At 40.4% G+C, this 18,194-nt stretch overlaps 1 protein-coding gene across 1 annotated transcript; it reads right to left on the bottom strand.

Moving 5' to 3' along the window:
- Window positions 1–2,860: 2,860 nt before the first annotated feature.
- On the bottom strand, window positions 2,861–18,148 carry LOC137281473 (nematocyst expressed protein 8-like). The gene is made up of 8 exons (XM_067812717.1): window positions 17,992–18,148; window positions 13,079–13,176; window positions 11,902–12,021; window positions 11,118–11,168; window positions 6,580–6,702; window positions 4,838–4,921; window positions 4,140–4,259; window positions 2,861–3,062 (listed from the first exon to the last, which is right to left on the bottom strand). Exons 2-8 carry the CDS (start codon window positions 13,140–13,142, stop codon window positions 3,058–3,060), a joined length of 567 nt encoding a protein of 188 aa, XP_067668818.1. The 5' UTR covers window positions 13,143–13,176; window positions 17,992–18,148; the 3' UTR covers window positions 2,861–3,057.
- Between the last annotated feature and the right edge of the window lie 46 nt (window positions 18,149–18,194).

Genomic DNA, 18,194 nt, shown 5'->3' with positions numbered 1-18,194 from the left:
CAAGGAGAACAGCTACGTCCTGGTTTTCTATTCTTTGACTGACAGGGTTCCGATCGAACAATGCCATCCTCAGTGGAGCTTTTGATGCGTTCACGCTTGTCACGTTGTACCAGTTTACTTGAGCACTGGACTCATCGGGAATAGTGTAAAATATGAAAACCAGTGTGTTATCAATGGCATCAGATAAACAGAATTGGACTTTACAGTGAGTGAGTGAGTTTAGTTTTACTCCGCACTCAGCAATATTGCAGCTATATGGCGGCGGTCGGTAAATAATTGACTTTGGACCAGACAATCCAGTGATCAACAACATAAGAATCAATATGCACAATTGGGAACCGATGCCATGTGTCAACCAAGTCAGCGCGCCTGACCACCCGATACCGTTAGTCGCCTTTTATAGCAAGCATGGGGTGCTGAAGGCCTATTCTACTCCGGGACCTTCACGAGTCGGACTTTATAGAAATGCTGAGACACGCGTGCACTGCGAGTGACACACAGCTAGTGTATACAGTAATACTGACACAAAAACAACACTGTATTATAAACTGCAATGCGACTTCTCTTTTTCTGGTTAATGCGTGAACCAGACAATCCAGTGAACAACAGCATGAGCATTGATCTATGCAAGGCAAGTGGGAACCGATGACATGTGACATCAGCCAACCTGACCTACCAGATCCCTTTAGTCGCTTCGTACGACAAGCAAGGCCAGTATTCTAATTCGGACCTTCCCGGGTGTCCACTAAAATACACAAAACAGCAGCTCTTTGTTGAAATTATATAAAATGATCTTTGATGCGGCTTTTATTACACTGAACGAGCGAACTAGACTTAACGCAGCCTTAAAATTAGTTCTGTTCTGTCACATGGATGTCACCTGGATGTAACTCAAGGCCATGAGCCTCTGGTTTGACGGAGGACGCAACTCGGTACAGCCAAAGTCGAACTCAAGGCCACGAGTCCGAGGACTCACAACAAACTGTGGCGTTCTGGACCACTGTGCTTGTTGTCTATCTGAATGCTATTATACAACTTTGAAACAAAGGGTTTTTATTGTTTTATATTTTTTATTTTTTTATTTTTTATTTCATTTATTTATTTATTTATTTATTTATTTATTATTTTTTATTATTATTATTATTATTTTTTTTTTTTTTGGGGGGGGGGGTGGTTATAGGATAAAAGCTGTTTGACAAAAGAACACAGTTTCAAGTCGCTATTATTGGTTTCTATGACAAGGCGGTATGCACATTACCCGAAACACCAAGAACAAGTAGGGTTAACGCTCATCCCGTACCACACGTGCATTTGTTTCACTGTTCCAGCTACTGCGCTTACCCCCTTGCAATGCAAATCAAATTGCTCTATGAAACCATGATCGTTTGTTAAACAATTTTTACCCTAAGTTGAATATATCCTAAGATTTTTATGTTTAATTGGCAAGGTAGAACTGTTAGGATTCGCAATCTTAATTTCACTATGTTTGATTTACTTATTTGTTTAAAGTGAAATTCATCGTCACTTTTCACGGCAGACTATACATGGACAACTTGAACATTGTGACAGTTATGCCCAATGAAGCTTGTCATCAGTGATATCTGTACTGAGGGGCAATAAAACGGATATCAGGAATAAATGTCAAATATATTTCTCATTTGTCCAAAAATTACACATGACGGTACAGGGAATTTCATTAAGATGACTTGTTAACAGTACTGTCGGGTTACAAAGGATTGTGGAAATTATTATGTCTTTGCAATCATCTCCAAAACAGGTGGTATGCCAACAGACAACTGTCAGTGACGCATCTCAGAGCCGTGTGTGTCCTCCTTGGGCAGTCATACAAGTTTAGAGTCTGCCAGGCATTGATAAGCATAACCTAAAGCAATTCCGAAGTCACACGAAACGCTCCTGGACGTGGATGGTCTTGGACACTTCCTGTTGCCCTATGATGCTGCTCCAGCATCGACGAGGTAGTCGGAAGTGATTAGCAAGATCTCTCTGTGTTTGGCCAGCATGCAGCATCCCAATAGCTTGGCTCTTTGGACTTTGGTCAACCGTGACATCGTGAATGTGAATCATAGCCATTTCTCAACCTGTGCTTTTATGGGAGCTGAGTGTGTATATTGAACACGCACCATGATTTTCTGTTCATCCAACTGAATTGTCATTACAAATGATCTTGAGTTGGTTTGAGATGGTCCCTGTGATTTGGAAACTTAGGGTTCGAACCTAAACATCAGGACTCTGAATTTAACCATATGTTTTCACCATATTGTAGTTTTGGAAACAGCAACATCTCTTAAACGGACTTAGTGTAGAGGGTCCAATATCCATCTTAATGCCTTTCATTATACTTGGTGAAACCCGTCACCTCCATACAAGAGAGAAATGTGTTAAGCATCTACTAAACTCGCGCCGTTACACTATCCGACATGAAGTTATTTGTATTCCTGGAGAGGTGACTTGTAACGGGTTTAAACGCCCCGTTCAGGATAATTGCACCTGTTATTTATATGTGATATATAAATTATTAAGTTTTAATCTGATTCAAGCACTCGGTGCACCAGCAGTAACACTGACCCAGTTAACTGAGATTAACGTTTACTGCCGTTTTCGATGAACTCTGTTTCCACTGTACTTGAAGATACAGATTGTTAGTGTTGTACAACCTAAAAATCACAGTACCTAGCGGTGGTTGTTATACCAGCAGGAAATGAAGAGCTCTACCTCTCCACACTATGAAGATGTTCACCACTTGACTGAAGTTGTCACCACAATGTCCCAACAGATTGAAATCGCGAACCACTTTAAGCCCGTCACCACCACGATAAATGAAGAACAGCTTCAAAATGTGTACCACTTGTTGCAGTTACATATTTATTTCAGATGTTGGTTTTGAAACATAACAGCACCGAAGCAAGAAGATCCATGGGAATATTTAACTAAACAAATTCAAAGTAAAGGTAACGATGCGCCTCTGCAGATCACTCGTCGTTTTCTCTGTACTGTTACTCGACTGGAGTGAAACTTCTTGGTAGACCTTTCCCAGTTTTAGCCTGCAGTGAATGAAAGGGTGCGCATTATAGCTTATGGTGAATAATCTTCCAATATGACAAAGTAAGTACAATTTCTACTGTGGAAATTAGATTATTGGTAGGATAAGGCATCACAGTCCCACAGAGCGAGAGTGTGACAGCATTTGAGCTAAAAGGAATACATAGTTGCTGACATGGGGTGTTTGTTGAACTTGGGGATATAGAAAGATATCCTCTTGGGCAGAGTCTAAAATTGCCATAACTACTGATAATTAGTTACACAAAGCGGACAAACAAGGAAGCATGGGAACTGCCATCTTTGTACATGTACACGTGTTTATCCATCTAATTATGTCAACCTTTTACATGTACAATTGTCAGGGCGATTTAATACAATATGCCTCTTTGGTACCTGTGCACGGGTCATGAACATACCAACCTTACACATATACAAGCATTTATGTGGCAGCCTAGGTGATCGAGTTGCTTAGAGGATTGGTGACAAGCTCGTGTTGGTTCGAATCCCCTCAAATACTAGCATTTCTTATCTAGCAGAAAGTGTCAACCGAAACATATTTTTACTCATATTACCTCCCTCCCTGCCATACTTCTGACAGTGTGCGTGTTATTGATGATCAACATAAGTGAGTGAGTGAGTGAGTGAATTTAGTTTTACACCGCACTCAGCAATATTCCAGCTATATGGCGGCTGTCTGTAAATAATCGAGTCTGGACCAGACAATCCAGTGATCCACAACATGAGGATCGATCTGGGCAATTGGGAACCGGTGACATATGCAAACCAAGTTGGCAAACCTGACCACCCGATCCCGTTAGTCGCCTCTTACTTTTTACCCAGTAATCAACTGTCCTTCTTAGAGGAAAACATTAAATACCAGTTTATAACAGTTATTCAGATTTTGTATTATATTGTTTACGCTGCTAAGCTGTTATGTGGATTGCTTCTCTACTTGTGCCCCCAAAGACTGCAAACAAAAGTTAAACAGAACTTCAAAACATATACATGTACTCATCCGGGCATTGCTGAAAATTCATGTTTCCTGAACCACCTACAAACGCGGATGGATCAAAACTTACACAGTTTGCAAGACTTCTTGCAACGTTTCTTCATTTTCTTCTGCCGCTTCTCATTGGTACAAAATCCCTTCTCGACCAGTTTTGGACATTTACGGCCCTTGTCCCTACACTTTCCTCCACCTCGAATGAAGCGAAGACAGTTCATAATTAAACTTCAAAGTAAATCGCCACCGAGTATATTTTGTCAATATAGGACATATTGGTTTAGTACTTTTATAGTTTATATAAAAAAACATTGAATGTTTCCTTTACTTTAAACAGGATGTATAGGTTATTGGGGAAAAGGCATTTTGTTTCCCTCAAACAGGTTACCTTCTTCAAAACAAAAGTGACAGTCGGAGTCGGAGATTCACTACTGAAAATATTGACCAAGAAAATAGCAAAGCGCCGTGTACATGTATATCCATATGAAACAAACAGTTTTAAAGCATCGTGTCTATGTGTTTTTTTAATTATTGTCCTGTCATACTTCCCTTCCAATTCAAAACCTTTTTGTGACTCGGTGTACACAGTGTTCTTGTACCAGGTCTCGACCCTATATCATCCAATTAGACACTTGACGATCATGGATCAAAAGTGAATTTTACATCCACAAATACACAGAAATTTGGAATGTGTGAAAATATGAAAGTGTTTTCCAGGTGCAATTTGTACTGCTGGTGGCTATTTGTGATGGTATCAAATAGTCAGACACACACCTCTTGCCTTGGATTTCTTTGATTTCTTTGATTTCTTTGATTTCTTGGATTTCTTTGACCAAGCTCCTCCTGAGTCTTTGGAACCTGTTAGACATATTCATTGTTACAGCACACTTCATGATCTCAATGTAACAACACAATTGCACCTGTATGAAATCTTCATTCGGGTACGGTTGTGTATACGTCAGAATATTATCCAGGGTAGGAACCCGATTTCTGACGCTACTTTTGTTCTCTATTTTATATCTTCAGCTTCGATGTAAACAAAATATAGATATTGTCCTAATCATTATCTGTCCGTTATCATACACTAACCGAAAAAGGTAGCTGTGTTTCACACACTGTTCTCGAAATGATGCATCTTGGTGATATTTCTAATACTCATCGTTTTGGCGCCTGCGTCTTTATACATAACTGGTGGATATTCAAGCACGTTCTTTTCTGTAAATGTTACTGAATGATATGTTAGTTAGCAGGTTCTCATGACAGAATTCCACCGGAAATAACGCTATCGCAACGCTTGTTTAGATGATACGTCTGGCATGTAACGTTCATCCAAACACGATCTCTTTTCATAACACAAACATTTTCAGTTGACTTTTCGCGCGCCGATCATGTGAGCAAGAAATCCAGAATCGGTGAAACACTTACAATTTTACAATTTCTGGGTTAACACCAGTTAGCGGCAAAGGCATACGAACAGCTTGGAACCGTGATGGTCCAGGTTAGAATTGGTAAGTAACCCATGCGTGTTGTAAGAGGTAAACAACATGGTATGATGGTAAGACTCACTGTTGCTGCATGCCATCCTCATATGCATAGATCGATACCCAAGATGTCAGTCACTGGATTGCCTGGTCCAGACTCGCCGTCATATAGCTGATATATTGCTACGACATACAAACGTCCACGGTTTCGTCCACGTGACCGTCGGGTACTCATTTTGAAACAGCATAACGTTGCCTTAGTGCCATGTTTCTCTAGGCTTCGCCCAACAGAAGTTACCAAAGAAGAGATAGTTCAGTGAGAGCTCAGTTACCCCAACTTTTGATGCTATTTGAATCATCAGCGATCAACGCTCAGGTGATCGTAAGTCACAAAGGGGACCTTCGTGCAATGTTAAAGAATGGGAGTTAAGGTTAACACTGGCAAAAGTTGCATCGTGAAAGGAGACCCAGGCTGTTTCTCCTCTGGTGAGGCCGGCGTCCACGCCACAAACTGGTCACTCCACATACTGACATTGGTGAGTTGTTAAAACATCCCTTCGCAGGGCCCGACACCTATTGTTAGGTTTTGTCAGTGAATTTCTGGGAATGACTACATTTACTGGAAAGTAGAGCGCAGGAATGCTGTGACAAGGCGTCTGCATATCATGCTGAAGGTCCGGGTTCGGTCGGTGGAGGCACCTAGAATCAGCTCCCGAAGGATCATCAGGCACATTCGCATATTATCCTTGGACAAGAGACTTAAATACACGCTGAAACCGTCAGATCACCCAGCTGTAAAGTGGGTACCCGTGAGGATGTGTTGGCAATGTGAATGTTTAGTACGGCAGTCTCTTTTGACCGGCGATAGTAACGTACGCAGTGTCGTGAGCAGAAAGTCTGCCTGTATATGAGCGCTATATAAGTAGATTCTTTAAGTTCTGTTACGTTGTCCCTGTTATATACTAAACCACAAAGATACGATCATCTGTAAATGAATATTCACGTGTCTCCTCAAGTCTCCAGATGAATACTTACATAGATTGCATGACTTCCTGCAACGTTTTGCCATTTTCCTTCGCTGTTTCTTGATGGTACAAAATCCTTTTTCAACCCATGCCTGACATTGTTGTGGCTTTTTGTCTTCACAATTTGCGCCACCTTCAGTTCCAGTTCAAAATTGAAACCTTGCGTATCTATGGTGGCTGATTCGGGCTATCACTTTATCGCCCTGTAAAATTTGGGCGACATACCGACAAAGCGATAGTACGACACATTATGATATGGTTACACGATATAACGATATAGCGACATAGCCAAAAAAGAAATAACGATATCACAACACGAAATGGCTATAACAAGACACGCTATAGCGAGAACAAGACACGATATTGCAACAACGACACTGCCGTAACAAGACACGAAATGGCGATAAAACTGGGAGACATTGCGATATGGCGATACAGCGATACGACATTTGGATATGGCGATATTGCTCCTTTTCCATTTGTGAAATGAGGGAAATCGGGCAAGTTGATTCAATTTGAGAATCTAATATGTAGAGTATGCGAGATAAACCCAGTTGTAAAACCATCCATTTTACAGTAATAGCTCATCCAAAGGCACGATGAGTGATGGCATATTGTGATAGTTGTTCAGGCCATGTCTATGCCGACGCTGTACGCTATAAGATTTCATCAGAATAGATTTGGCATCATACGGTGCCTTTTTTCTTTAAAAATGGCGGTTGCTTATCAAGAAATATGATCATAAAGAAAAAACATGTAGCAGACTTCTTATTCTTGTATCTATAAACAAGAAAATAATACATTGCACACTAAATTAATTTCAGTAGGTATAGTAAGTCAATCTCAGAATTTAAAGGGATCATAGATATGTTTGTGCGTTCCCGAGTTGAGTTGAAGCAGTATATCTAAATCATCAGCAAGTCAAGTGTGGGTCTGCAGCATATGGCAGGTTGGCCATGGAAGCTTCATCTTGTGGATGCGGTACTGGATACTGCAGACTGACCATGTATATACTGTACATACGATACAAGGATGCCTGAAAGTTATAGTAAATATACACATAGAATTCTGTTTTTCCACGGGACTAGACCCAGTCATGGCATTTCAAGTGGAATGTACATCCCCTTCGAGATCAATCTGGCCGTTGCTGCATTGCCATGTGATTGTATATTTGACGCCGAATACAGCTTTGTGGACCCACTGATGACCTTCTGTGTTTGAGCAGACAGATAGCCCTATCAAACAGTCCGCGATACAATATTACACATGATTAGATTAAAGATTTGATACAAAATTAGGTGGAATTCACTTTATTTTAGATTTGTTGAGGCTAGGAATTTTACGGTACATGTACAGGGATGTCAATATTTTGGGGTGAAACATCTAGTTAATAAAACATAATGTATATGATTAATGTACATGGGTTTCAATCTATTTCTACAGATATTTATAGATTAAGAAATTCGGGTCTTGTAGCTGTTATAGCGTGATGCATCAGGTAAACCATTTGGAAAGAAACAGATAAAAACATGTGTACTTGCTTTCTGACTATGTCAATGTTGTATTTGAATGGTGGAGTGGTTATTACTATTTAAAACTTACCTCTTATCTCTTACCAGCTGTGTAACTGCGGCGTCATATTACCACTAACTAAAGAATAATGGAACAACGTCGACACGTTGAAACATTGTTCCACACATAAGGGCAAACAATTACACTCAATGTAGAAATGTTTGAGTTATTTTCTTTAAATGGTCATTAGTAGGGTTGGGTGTTACCAAAATTTTCGTATTGCGATGTTTTGTGATATACGTTGGCGCACTGCAATATGCATTGCAATACATTGTGAAAGTGGAGTGAGTGAGTGAGTTTAGCTTTACGCCGCACTCTGCAATATTCCAACTATATGGCGGCGGTCTGTAAATAATCGAGTCTGGACCAGACAATCCAGTGATCAACATCATGAGCATCGATCTGTGCAATTGGGAACCGATGAAGTGTCAGTATTTATTCAAAATAAAGAACAGAAATCAGATAGACATCACGGAACCCACAAGAAGGATTGGCAAACAGGCCGAACAAGGCCTGTATTGATGCCTCTCCCAAGAGAAAACAACTTAGACGAATTAAACACGATTAGGAGATTGCAAAAAGGATGTATAATTCAATGAGGCAATTTTCAAAACCAAGAAAACGAGTTTATGCGTTATTTAACCAAACGTTTGGAGTTAATTATGAAATGATAAACGAATTTAAGAAGTAATTCTGCATGAATATTGGAAACGTTATCTTTGCCTCAGAGTATTTCTTCAACAGAGAATCCATTGCGGTAGAAGTACTGGTTATATTATGTCTGATATGACTACATAGCGGGTGTAAGTTGTGTAAGTTTAAAACGCTACATCCCAGTCTCAGTTTGAAAAAGCGCATGGCAAAATTAACGTATTTATAGCTCCGGGGTGAATTAGTGAGATATAATTTAATTTAGGATTCTGCCAATTTACAGATTCGTCCAGATTATTGTAGGCTTGTATGACTGATGGAAGAAGAGAGTGTTATGGCGTTATTCTAGACTAGTTGTTTTTGTTCTGACTCTCTTGAGTATCTCTGGCAATACGAAGGCAATAGTTAGTTTGGGGTCCCATGTTTTGTGGAGCTAATCTTGTTAGATACTCCAGTGTAAAGCCATGCACCATCTTATAAAAAATGCACAATTTATGATTCTTTTTACTTTGAAAGAGGGATGGTATACCAGTTTCTTCGTTGTTTTGTTAATGACTGATACCCCTGATGGCCTCACGTATGGTAAGACGAGCATCAAGCTGTAATCTTTCTAGTACTAATCCTTGTTCTTGCGTTCAGTTGTCCCAAATGAAGACACAGTAGTCAAAGATAGGAAGGACGAATGATATACAGTCTTTCTGTTTAGTTTTAGTTTATATTTAAGACTCCAAAACCTAAATATATTATAGGAATAATTTCTTTACTTGATATTCGATTTGCGTATTCCATATACCATTGCTTCGAAATCATAGCCCTAAATATTTATGATAGACAAGCTTCTTTCATTTTTACATCATTAATCATTAAATCTGTTTTAGCAATAGGTATTGCCTTTTAGTGAATAACGTAGCCACTGTTTTTTTTCGGACTAAAGACACCTGCAATTCATTGTCTCATTCAGACAGATGAGCATGATCATTGTTTAATACTCTTGTTGTGTCGGTGGGGTTACGTATGATTATGTAAGGGGATGTATCATCAGCAAATAAAGGACTGGTATGTTGTTTGATACCATCAGGCGGATCATTTATACAAGAAAGGAACATACGGGGACCCAGTACAGAGCATCGGTAGCGCGTATACATGCTGTAACTAACACATGGGCGTTACTTAAGCACCATCTGAATGCACACGTAAGGCACGTTCTTCAGTATATACAAGTGGGTGGCAGGATGATGTGCTGTGAACGAGCCCAGCACATTGAGGTATGCTAGGATATTTCAAACTTGACACTTTGTGCATTCTGAACTGATATAAAAGATGACATTACTTCTAAACATGAACTCGACACAGCAAGACGTAGACTTTCGGTAAAATCAGCTTCATTAACCCTTTTGTGCACTTTACCATGGCCACACATTTTAACTGTTTCTTTCCAAATCGTCTTTCAGAGGCATCATGCTATAACATTTACAAGACCCAGACTTTCTTAATCTATAAATATCTGTAGATATAAACTGAAACCCATGTACATTAATCATATACATTATGTTTTATTAACTAGATCTTTCATCCCATACCCCTCATATTAGAATCTAAAACTGAATAAACTTACCCGCTTTTCCACCTCTCACAGACGGAAATGGAGCAATATCGCCATCTGGCAATGTCGCTGTATCGCTATATCGCAATGTCGTGTCGCTGTATCGCTATATCGCAATGTCGTGTCGCTGTATCGCTATATCGCAATGTCGCTGTATCGCTATATCGCAATGTCGTATCGCCATATCGTGTCCCTATATCGCAATGTCGCCTTTTCGCGTTATCGCCATATCGCAATGTCCCCCAGTTTTAGCGACATTTCGTGTCGTTTTACCGTCATTTTGGCTATATCGCCTTATCGTGTCGCCATATCGCAATGTCGTGTCGTACTTTCGCTTTGTCGCCCAGATTTCTCAGGGCGATAAAGCGATGGCCCGAATCAGCCATAACAGCATTTATAATTAGTTGAAAAAAAGCCCGAAATCCTTATATTTGCTTCCTGGATTAACAGAATGATACAAACATGTCATTAGGATGTCGTGCTATTTGTGATGATTATCGATTCAATCGAATGTTCAAAACATGAGTGAGTGAGTTTAATTTTACGCCGCCTTTAGCAATATCACGCCGGGTGTTATAAGCATGAACGAAACATAGCAATGTAAACAAGTTTATATGGTCCATATCAGTCGCCACTAGGCGATAATAAGTATCTGTTTTGTTTCTCTTATGTTAAATATTTTGGGCTTTGTTTTTATTAAATTGAAAATCTTAACTACATACCAGTTGGTCCATTTGACTCGTTCATCGCGGCCTCTCCGGAATCAGCCGAACCTGTTATGGAATCATTCATCTTTCACATTAAATGAAAATGAAAATATTCTACTGCTGATATAACACTGAAATTCGTGTGACTTTACAAATCGACAGGTAATACCAAATGGATTTTACTTCTTAAAGAAACAGTTTTCATCACTTTTAAGTGAAGAAATATCAAAGACAAACTGTATTATTCCGTCGTAGTCTTGACCTGAAGTTTATTTCACACCCTAACAAACAATGGAGCATCGAATGTAGAACTTGACCTGAAGTTTATTTCACACCCTAACAAACAATGGAGCATCGAATGTAGAACTTGACCTGAAGTTTATTTCACACCCTAACAAACAATGGAGCATCGAATGTAGAACTTGACCTGAAGTTTATTTCACACCCTAACAAACTATGGAGCATCGAATGTAGAACTTGACCTGAAGTTTATTTCACACCCTAACAAACTATGGAGGATCGAATGTAGAACAACAAACTACCAGACTTTCAGAAAAGATGCCAGGGACGGATTCAAGATTTTGGAGGAAGGGTGGTGTTTGTGGGCGGGAAGGTTGGGGTTGGGGTTGGTGTTGGTGTTGGGGTTGGGGTTGGGGTTGTGTGCGTGCGTGCGTGCGTGCGTGCGTGCGTGCGTGCGTGGATACCCTCTGGATACCCTCTGTAGTACCCTCTGTAGTAGTACCCTCTGTTACCAGATGCAAGCACGTCCATCCTCATACGGGGATTAATCAATACTTACAAAGATTACATGACAGCTTGCAACGTTTAGCCATTTTCGCTGCTTTTTTCTCGTTGGTGCAAAATCCTTTCTCTGCCAGGCTTTGACAATTCCGCTTTTTGTCCTTGCATTTTGCTTCACCTATAATTAGAAAATGACAGCTTACAATTTGCTAAGAGCACACAAATCTATTGAGGCGCAAGGGCAATAACTCTGCGCCATGGTCGCCGATTCATCTTCCAGATGTCACAGGGTCAGACTCGTAACTGAATACCTCCAGCAGCAGAATACCACCAGATTACAATGGCCAGCCTTAAGTCCAGACCTTTCGCCCATATCTGGGACGTATCTGCTGGGACAGCGCTTACGGCGACGTCAACAACGACCCACTACTCCAAGAAGTTGCCGCTGCATTGCAATATAATCTCAATCAAAATGACTTGTGACGCCTCATAAGGAGTTGGCCATGTTGGATCCGTGCCTGTGTGGTCAACAGAGGGAGACGTACACATTACTGACTTGGTTTATACCATGTGGTCAATTTGCAGGTGATAAAACAACATTATCAAATGTAGGGAATAAAATTCCATGTGGTCCCTTAGCAGTCATTCAATATGTTTCTCGTTTTCACACGTTGCCTCTCATCAGCCAGCAAAGTCCGATATATCCCACTTTTTACTGATAGTTTGGGGACACTTGACGTAATTTCCATAGGCTTACATGTTATTTTAGTGAAGCAAAAATATGATGGATTTTCGTAGACTAATGACACCACACTTATCAATTTACACAGTGCTTCCACAATACACAATCCTATAGGCAGCCGTGTTAGACGAGTTTATGGCTATGTGCATATGCTGAATAAATTGTTGCCATTCGATCGATAAGTGACGGAAATTTAAACAGAAATTATGTGATTTCTCATAAATGTGCCAAATTTGACTTGGAAATTAAGAGAATTAAACTCAAAGAAATTTTTTACGGTACACTAAATTAACATGTTGGTCTATGGAAAGTTTGTCAAGTTTCGGATTGCTTTTGTATTTTCCATCGCAAGCTAGTCCCGTAGGTCATGTCTTCTCTCGACATTGAACCCGTGTCAAGATCTGTTCCATTCAGTACTGTCGAATTTGACGCCGATAACATAGCTCTCGATTGAAAACAGTTTTTGTACAGTCAATCTCAAAAAGGGACTTACCGTCAACTGCCAAGAACAAGATGCAGATACCCAGCAAAAGAAGGAAGACGGAAGCAACGTGCATCCTGGCGTTGAATTTGCACCACCTCAACCTCACGCTGAAAATGTTAATCGCGACAATCGTACACACCAGCAGTTATTATACCTGGTGCTGAGGTATAATTTTTAAAAAAGCAGTCGATTTCCACTTAATGTAATGTGCCATTGAACTTATAGCTATGTCTTACCTTTAATACGGCAAGTAGGTAACATGATCCCCCTGAGAATCAGTATTAACAATAGGTCACATGTCCAGCAAGATGTACACATATTTCCACGGTTATTGTTATCACTTCTTTGTGTGGCATATTAGAAGTTGGTGAGTGAGTGAGTGAGTGAGTGAGTGATTTTAGTTTTACGTCGCACTCTGCAATATTCCAGCTATGTGGCGGCCGTCTGTAAATAATTGAGTCTGGACTAGACAATCCAGTGACCAACAACATGAGCATCGACCTGCGCATTTGGGAACCGATGACGTGTCAACATAGTCTGCTAGCCTGACCGCCCGATCCCGTTAGTCGCCTCTTACGACAATTTAGAAGTTGGGGAGTGAGTGAGTGAGTTTAGTTTTACGCCGCACTTAGCAATATTCCAGCTATATGGCGGCGGTCTGTAAATAATCGAGTCTGGACCAGACAATCCAGTGATCAGCAACATGAGCATCGATCTGCGCAATTGGGAACCGATGACACGTGCCAACCAAGTCAGCGAGCCTGACCACCCGATGCCGTTAGAATTGGTAGTAGATAGGACAAGTACATAAATCATTTCAAGTATGAGTAAAAACGATACCAGAACCTGTTCCAGAATTAAAGACGTTGTCACCTATGTATCACTGTTCTATGCTATTGTTCTTTTGTATCTAACCCTCTCAACAATACAGATGTAAACTTTAGAGCCTGAAACGCTCCAAACACTTTCCGTCATCTTCCATCTGTTGTTACTCTAACCCTGTCCTCAACGCAGATGTAGTGCATTGTCACAACTGTGTGGACAGGCTATATACAGCTTGACCCAGTCGGCCATTTGATTCAACACGAGCACGGTGAAAGCTACCGGTCAAAATGTGAAAATGAGTTTCTCATAAATCTTCAGATGTTACAAATATCGTGCAGGTCGCGGTCGACCTTGCTGACACAAGACAATGGTGACATCTTCGTCTGATTTGAAATACAACAAAGGAGACAATCCTTTGGGGTCTGTTTCTGGGGACAGTCAAGATAGGGCTTTCTTTCTGACGTTGGAAATTCATGTCAGCTGTCCCCAAGGTCTCGCCATTATTACGTGGATGCCTTGTCAAGATTGGTGGTGTGGGCAGAAGCCAACGATGGTAAACATGTTTCTGATTTGCTAATTGTTCCAGGTTAACAAAAATGAGTGTATCCTTTGTAGACGTCTTCAGAACTAATTCCCTCCCATATCAACCAATGGTTGTTCCAGGCACCTGACCTCAGAGCGTCACGCTTGTATTATCAATCTCAGCTCACAGTCTGACTCTGATTTGAAACATGTAATCAGACAATAGCACCGAAACACGTGTGAAACCAAACCCAATCAGGACATTATCTTGACGTTTGTGTCTACTTTCGTGTGGCACTTTGAAAGGACTTTTTCTCCCATTGTCCACAACATTCTTTGTAGCAATGTAATGTGCCAGGTATGTGGCAGGTTTGTGTGGCAGTGTGTCAAAATAACTTTCTTTTTGGAGGGAAAGTTTATTGGAAAGTTCTGAGTTTATGACATGCCATATTTTTCTATCAGTTTTACTTTCATGTTTAGTCTAAGGGTATGAAAGCTGAGTACCAACTGCAGAAGGTGGATCATCAGTTCATACACAACAAATAGATGTACTGATAACTAGCTGCAGGACTCCATCAAACATGTCTGGTAGTACTTGCAGATATTCACACGTCATCTTGGATCGAGTCTATTCAAGAGCATACAAATTGGTCCCGTTGAGCTATCTTGAAAACGTTACCATCTTGTAGATGTGCCTGGTGAGGTTTCTGAATAGACCCAAGGCGTGGGGTGATGATTGTTGTTGTTAGGCATTTGTTGAATAAAGGCGTGTACATGTAGGTCTTTGAACAGGAGCGGAATCTTGAGGGGACATTGCGGTATTGACAGACTATAAGCGTATGCTTGTAATGACCGTGTGTATAACAGATATTTTATAGACCAGTTCATCCTGTATGGTGAATATTTGTCAGATGTATTTTACCAGCACCAAAGTTTTCAATGCCCTTACACTGAATTAGACACATTTCTGTTCATCAAAGTGACAATATGTTCAAAATAATTACTGTTTATACTAGCAAGGTGTTGCCATAAATTCACAGAGGTTTACAAAATGCAAATCCGATTTCACATATTTTCAAAATGACATATTTCTTTACTCCACATATTGTGAACGCCGGGCACTACATGACATGTCATAATCGTGGTGGTAAGAAGATGATGGCCAGGAACGCTATCTTAAATTTTGTTTCGTTTGTATTTTCTTGTGTTATTGAAAATGATTGTGGCATCTCAATCATGATGAACAGCATCAACACCTACTGGAACTTATTTCAATGAGAAGGTATTCTGGTTTTGCTTACATATTCGTCCAACAATGCCGATCTAATAGTAACACAAGCTTAACGCCTGTGATTTCCAACTGATTTGATGGTGCACACGTCTTTTTATCTAAGTGAATTCATGAAACAAACCTAAAATAAGCTGCATTGATAAATACATTTAGTGGCAAACTGGTTTCAGTTCCGTGTTGAACCTTCTGAACACGGACGGTATCCCATGTGTGAGTCAGTGTGAGTGCGCGGCTTTTAGCAATGTTCCAGTGAGTGAGTGAGTGAGTGAGTTTAGTTCTACGCCGCACTCAGCAATATTCTAGCTATATTGCGGCGGTCTGTAAATAATCGAGTCTGGACCAGACAATCCAGTAACCAACAGCATGAGCATCGATCTGCGCAAATGGGAACCGATGACATGTGTCAACCAAGTCAGCGAGCCTGACCACCCGATCCCGTTAGTCGCCTCTTACAAGCACAGTCGCCTTTTATGACAAGCATGGGTTGCTGAAGGCCTATTCTACCCCAGGACCTTCACGGGTCCAATGTTCCAGTAACATCAGGGCGGGGAACGCCAGTAGTGGGTTTCACACTTTGTAATTATGTGAGGAATCAAATACGGACCTTGCGTATGACGAGCGAACTCTTAAAACAGTAGGCTGCCCCACCGCCTCGAAACCCCCGTGGCACAGATGTCCACAGTGTCACCGTATAGTACTATTAATAAAGGTTTTTACCACCTTGATCATGTTGATGATTAAATTTTGAAAAAGAATATTTCTTTACGAAAAGCAAATCCTAACACGAGGACATGGTGATATACTTTGTGTTTTTGTCGAATGTAATCATTCTTAAATAAACAGACAATCCATACTTTTTCAACACTGACATTAGATACTATATTTCTAAAAAATCTCAAAATAGACTAACATCGACAGACAATAATATATACAATTCTTCAATGAATAAATATTCCTCTGTTACGAGAAGCGAACATTTGTTTCACAAGTTCATCTACAGAAGAAACAAAACTGTCGACCAGATGTATCCTTATTAAACCCCGATGTGAGTACCGATATATTCGCCATATGACAGAGTTACAGCTTTCGGAGACATCTGCTCTCGTGAAATTCATGTCTGTGGGAGTACAAATCTTGGATCTGGAGTAGAATCATTGTCTCTGAATTCACACACATGTATAACTTCTACTTAACCATGACGTTCTAAGAGTGCCCGTGACATGAGTAACTAGTTAGGAACATAATTCTTAGCTTTATCCTTACACTATGAAAATATATAATTTCCATAGAACCAAATAACTCCAGATGAAATCGAAGTGAGTTTGGAGAGTGAGGAAATGTAGACTTGCTTCAGACGATGCTTTTGCATGGCAGAATGGGCTAGATAGACGGGGGCATACTGAGAAGCAGACTATTTTCGTACAGTATCGAAATGGAAAACAAATATTACATTCGAAAGCAATAAATCATCTTCAATGGAACGAAAGGTAGTCAAAATTCGTTCATAACAAATCATCATATTTTCCGACAGTGACACGAAGAGGAAAAGTTGATCATGTAAGCGCTGGAGTTTTGATTCTCTTAATGAAAGCCGGGAGACTTATTCTTTTCTACCACTGCGCTCCATGATTTAAAGAAAGCCTGAACTAATATTACCATAAAATTCCAGGAATTATTTTCTTGCTGTGAACCATTTGATCTTTCGATCGACATTAAACTTTTCGCTTCCTTCGTATCACCTAACGGAATGTAACGTAAAATCATATTACGTCTGGTCGTATAATCTGGCACATCCACGAAGCCGTAAATGTTCAGCAGTATTACTGCAGCAAAATGAATGTCTCTGTGATGTCAGGTATTTGGGTAACATGTGATCCAGTTTTGAGGGATGCAATAGCTATGTTCCTCCTATCTTGGCAAACACTGTACATCCTGCCTCAAAAACACTTGAAAGTCGTGTGCCCATTTCTGAGTATGCAGTATGCACTTTATTTTAATCAGACAGATTTTGTTATACGTATGTTTCAAGTTTGTAGCCTGCTTTACACCTCACATAGCAGATAACCAAGAACACCCTAAGGCATGAACTGGGCAGGAAAAAGGTTTCATGGAGCCTTGTCTCGAACTCACTTGAGAATATCAGAAGTTCGGTGATAATTGTGGTGAGGTGAAATAAGGTGTAGCGGGGGCTAGTTATTACAGGTGTTTGTGGGGTTTTCTTTTCATATTAGAGCGTTGAGAGTATGAAACATAAATTCTGGTAATATCAAATGGTTGTTCTTACCGTGTTCGCGGAGACACGTGGGTGAGGGCTGTCGCTGGTTTACCGTTTCAGGCGCAGCGATAGGATGCACGCATTGGGAGGTTCCATTCCAAAGGTGGGGGTGTGCGCTGCGCTAAGTGGGACAGGCCCGTTATCGCGTAAGGAGCGCGCGACAGGTATTTTCCAAGGAGGGACGCACCCATGCATCCCAAAAAGGGATAGGT

This window comes from Haliotis asinina, chromosome 4 (genome assembly GCF_037392515.1).
Source record: "Haliotis asinina isolate JCU_RB_2024 chromosome 4, JCU_Hal_asi_v2, whole genome shotgun sequence".
NCBI classification, from domain to species: domain Eukaryota; kingdom Metazoa; phylum Mollusca; class Gastropoda; order Lepetellida; family Haliotidae; genus Haliotis; species Haliotis asinina.
This window is presented reverse-complemented; position numbering and strand designations above follow the sequence as displayed.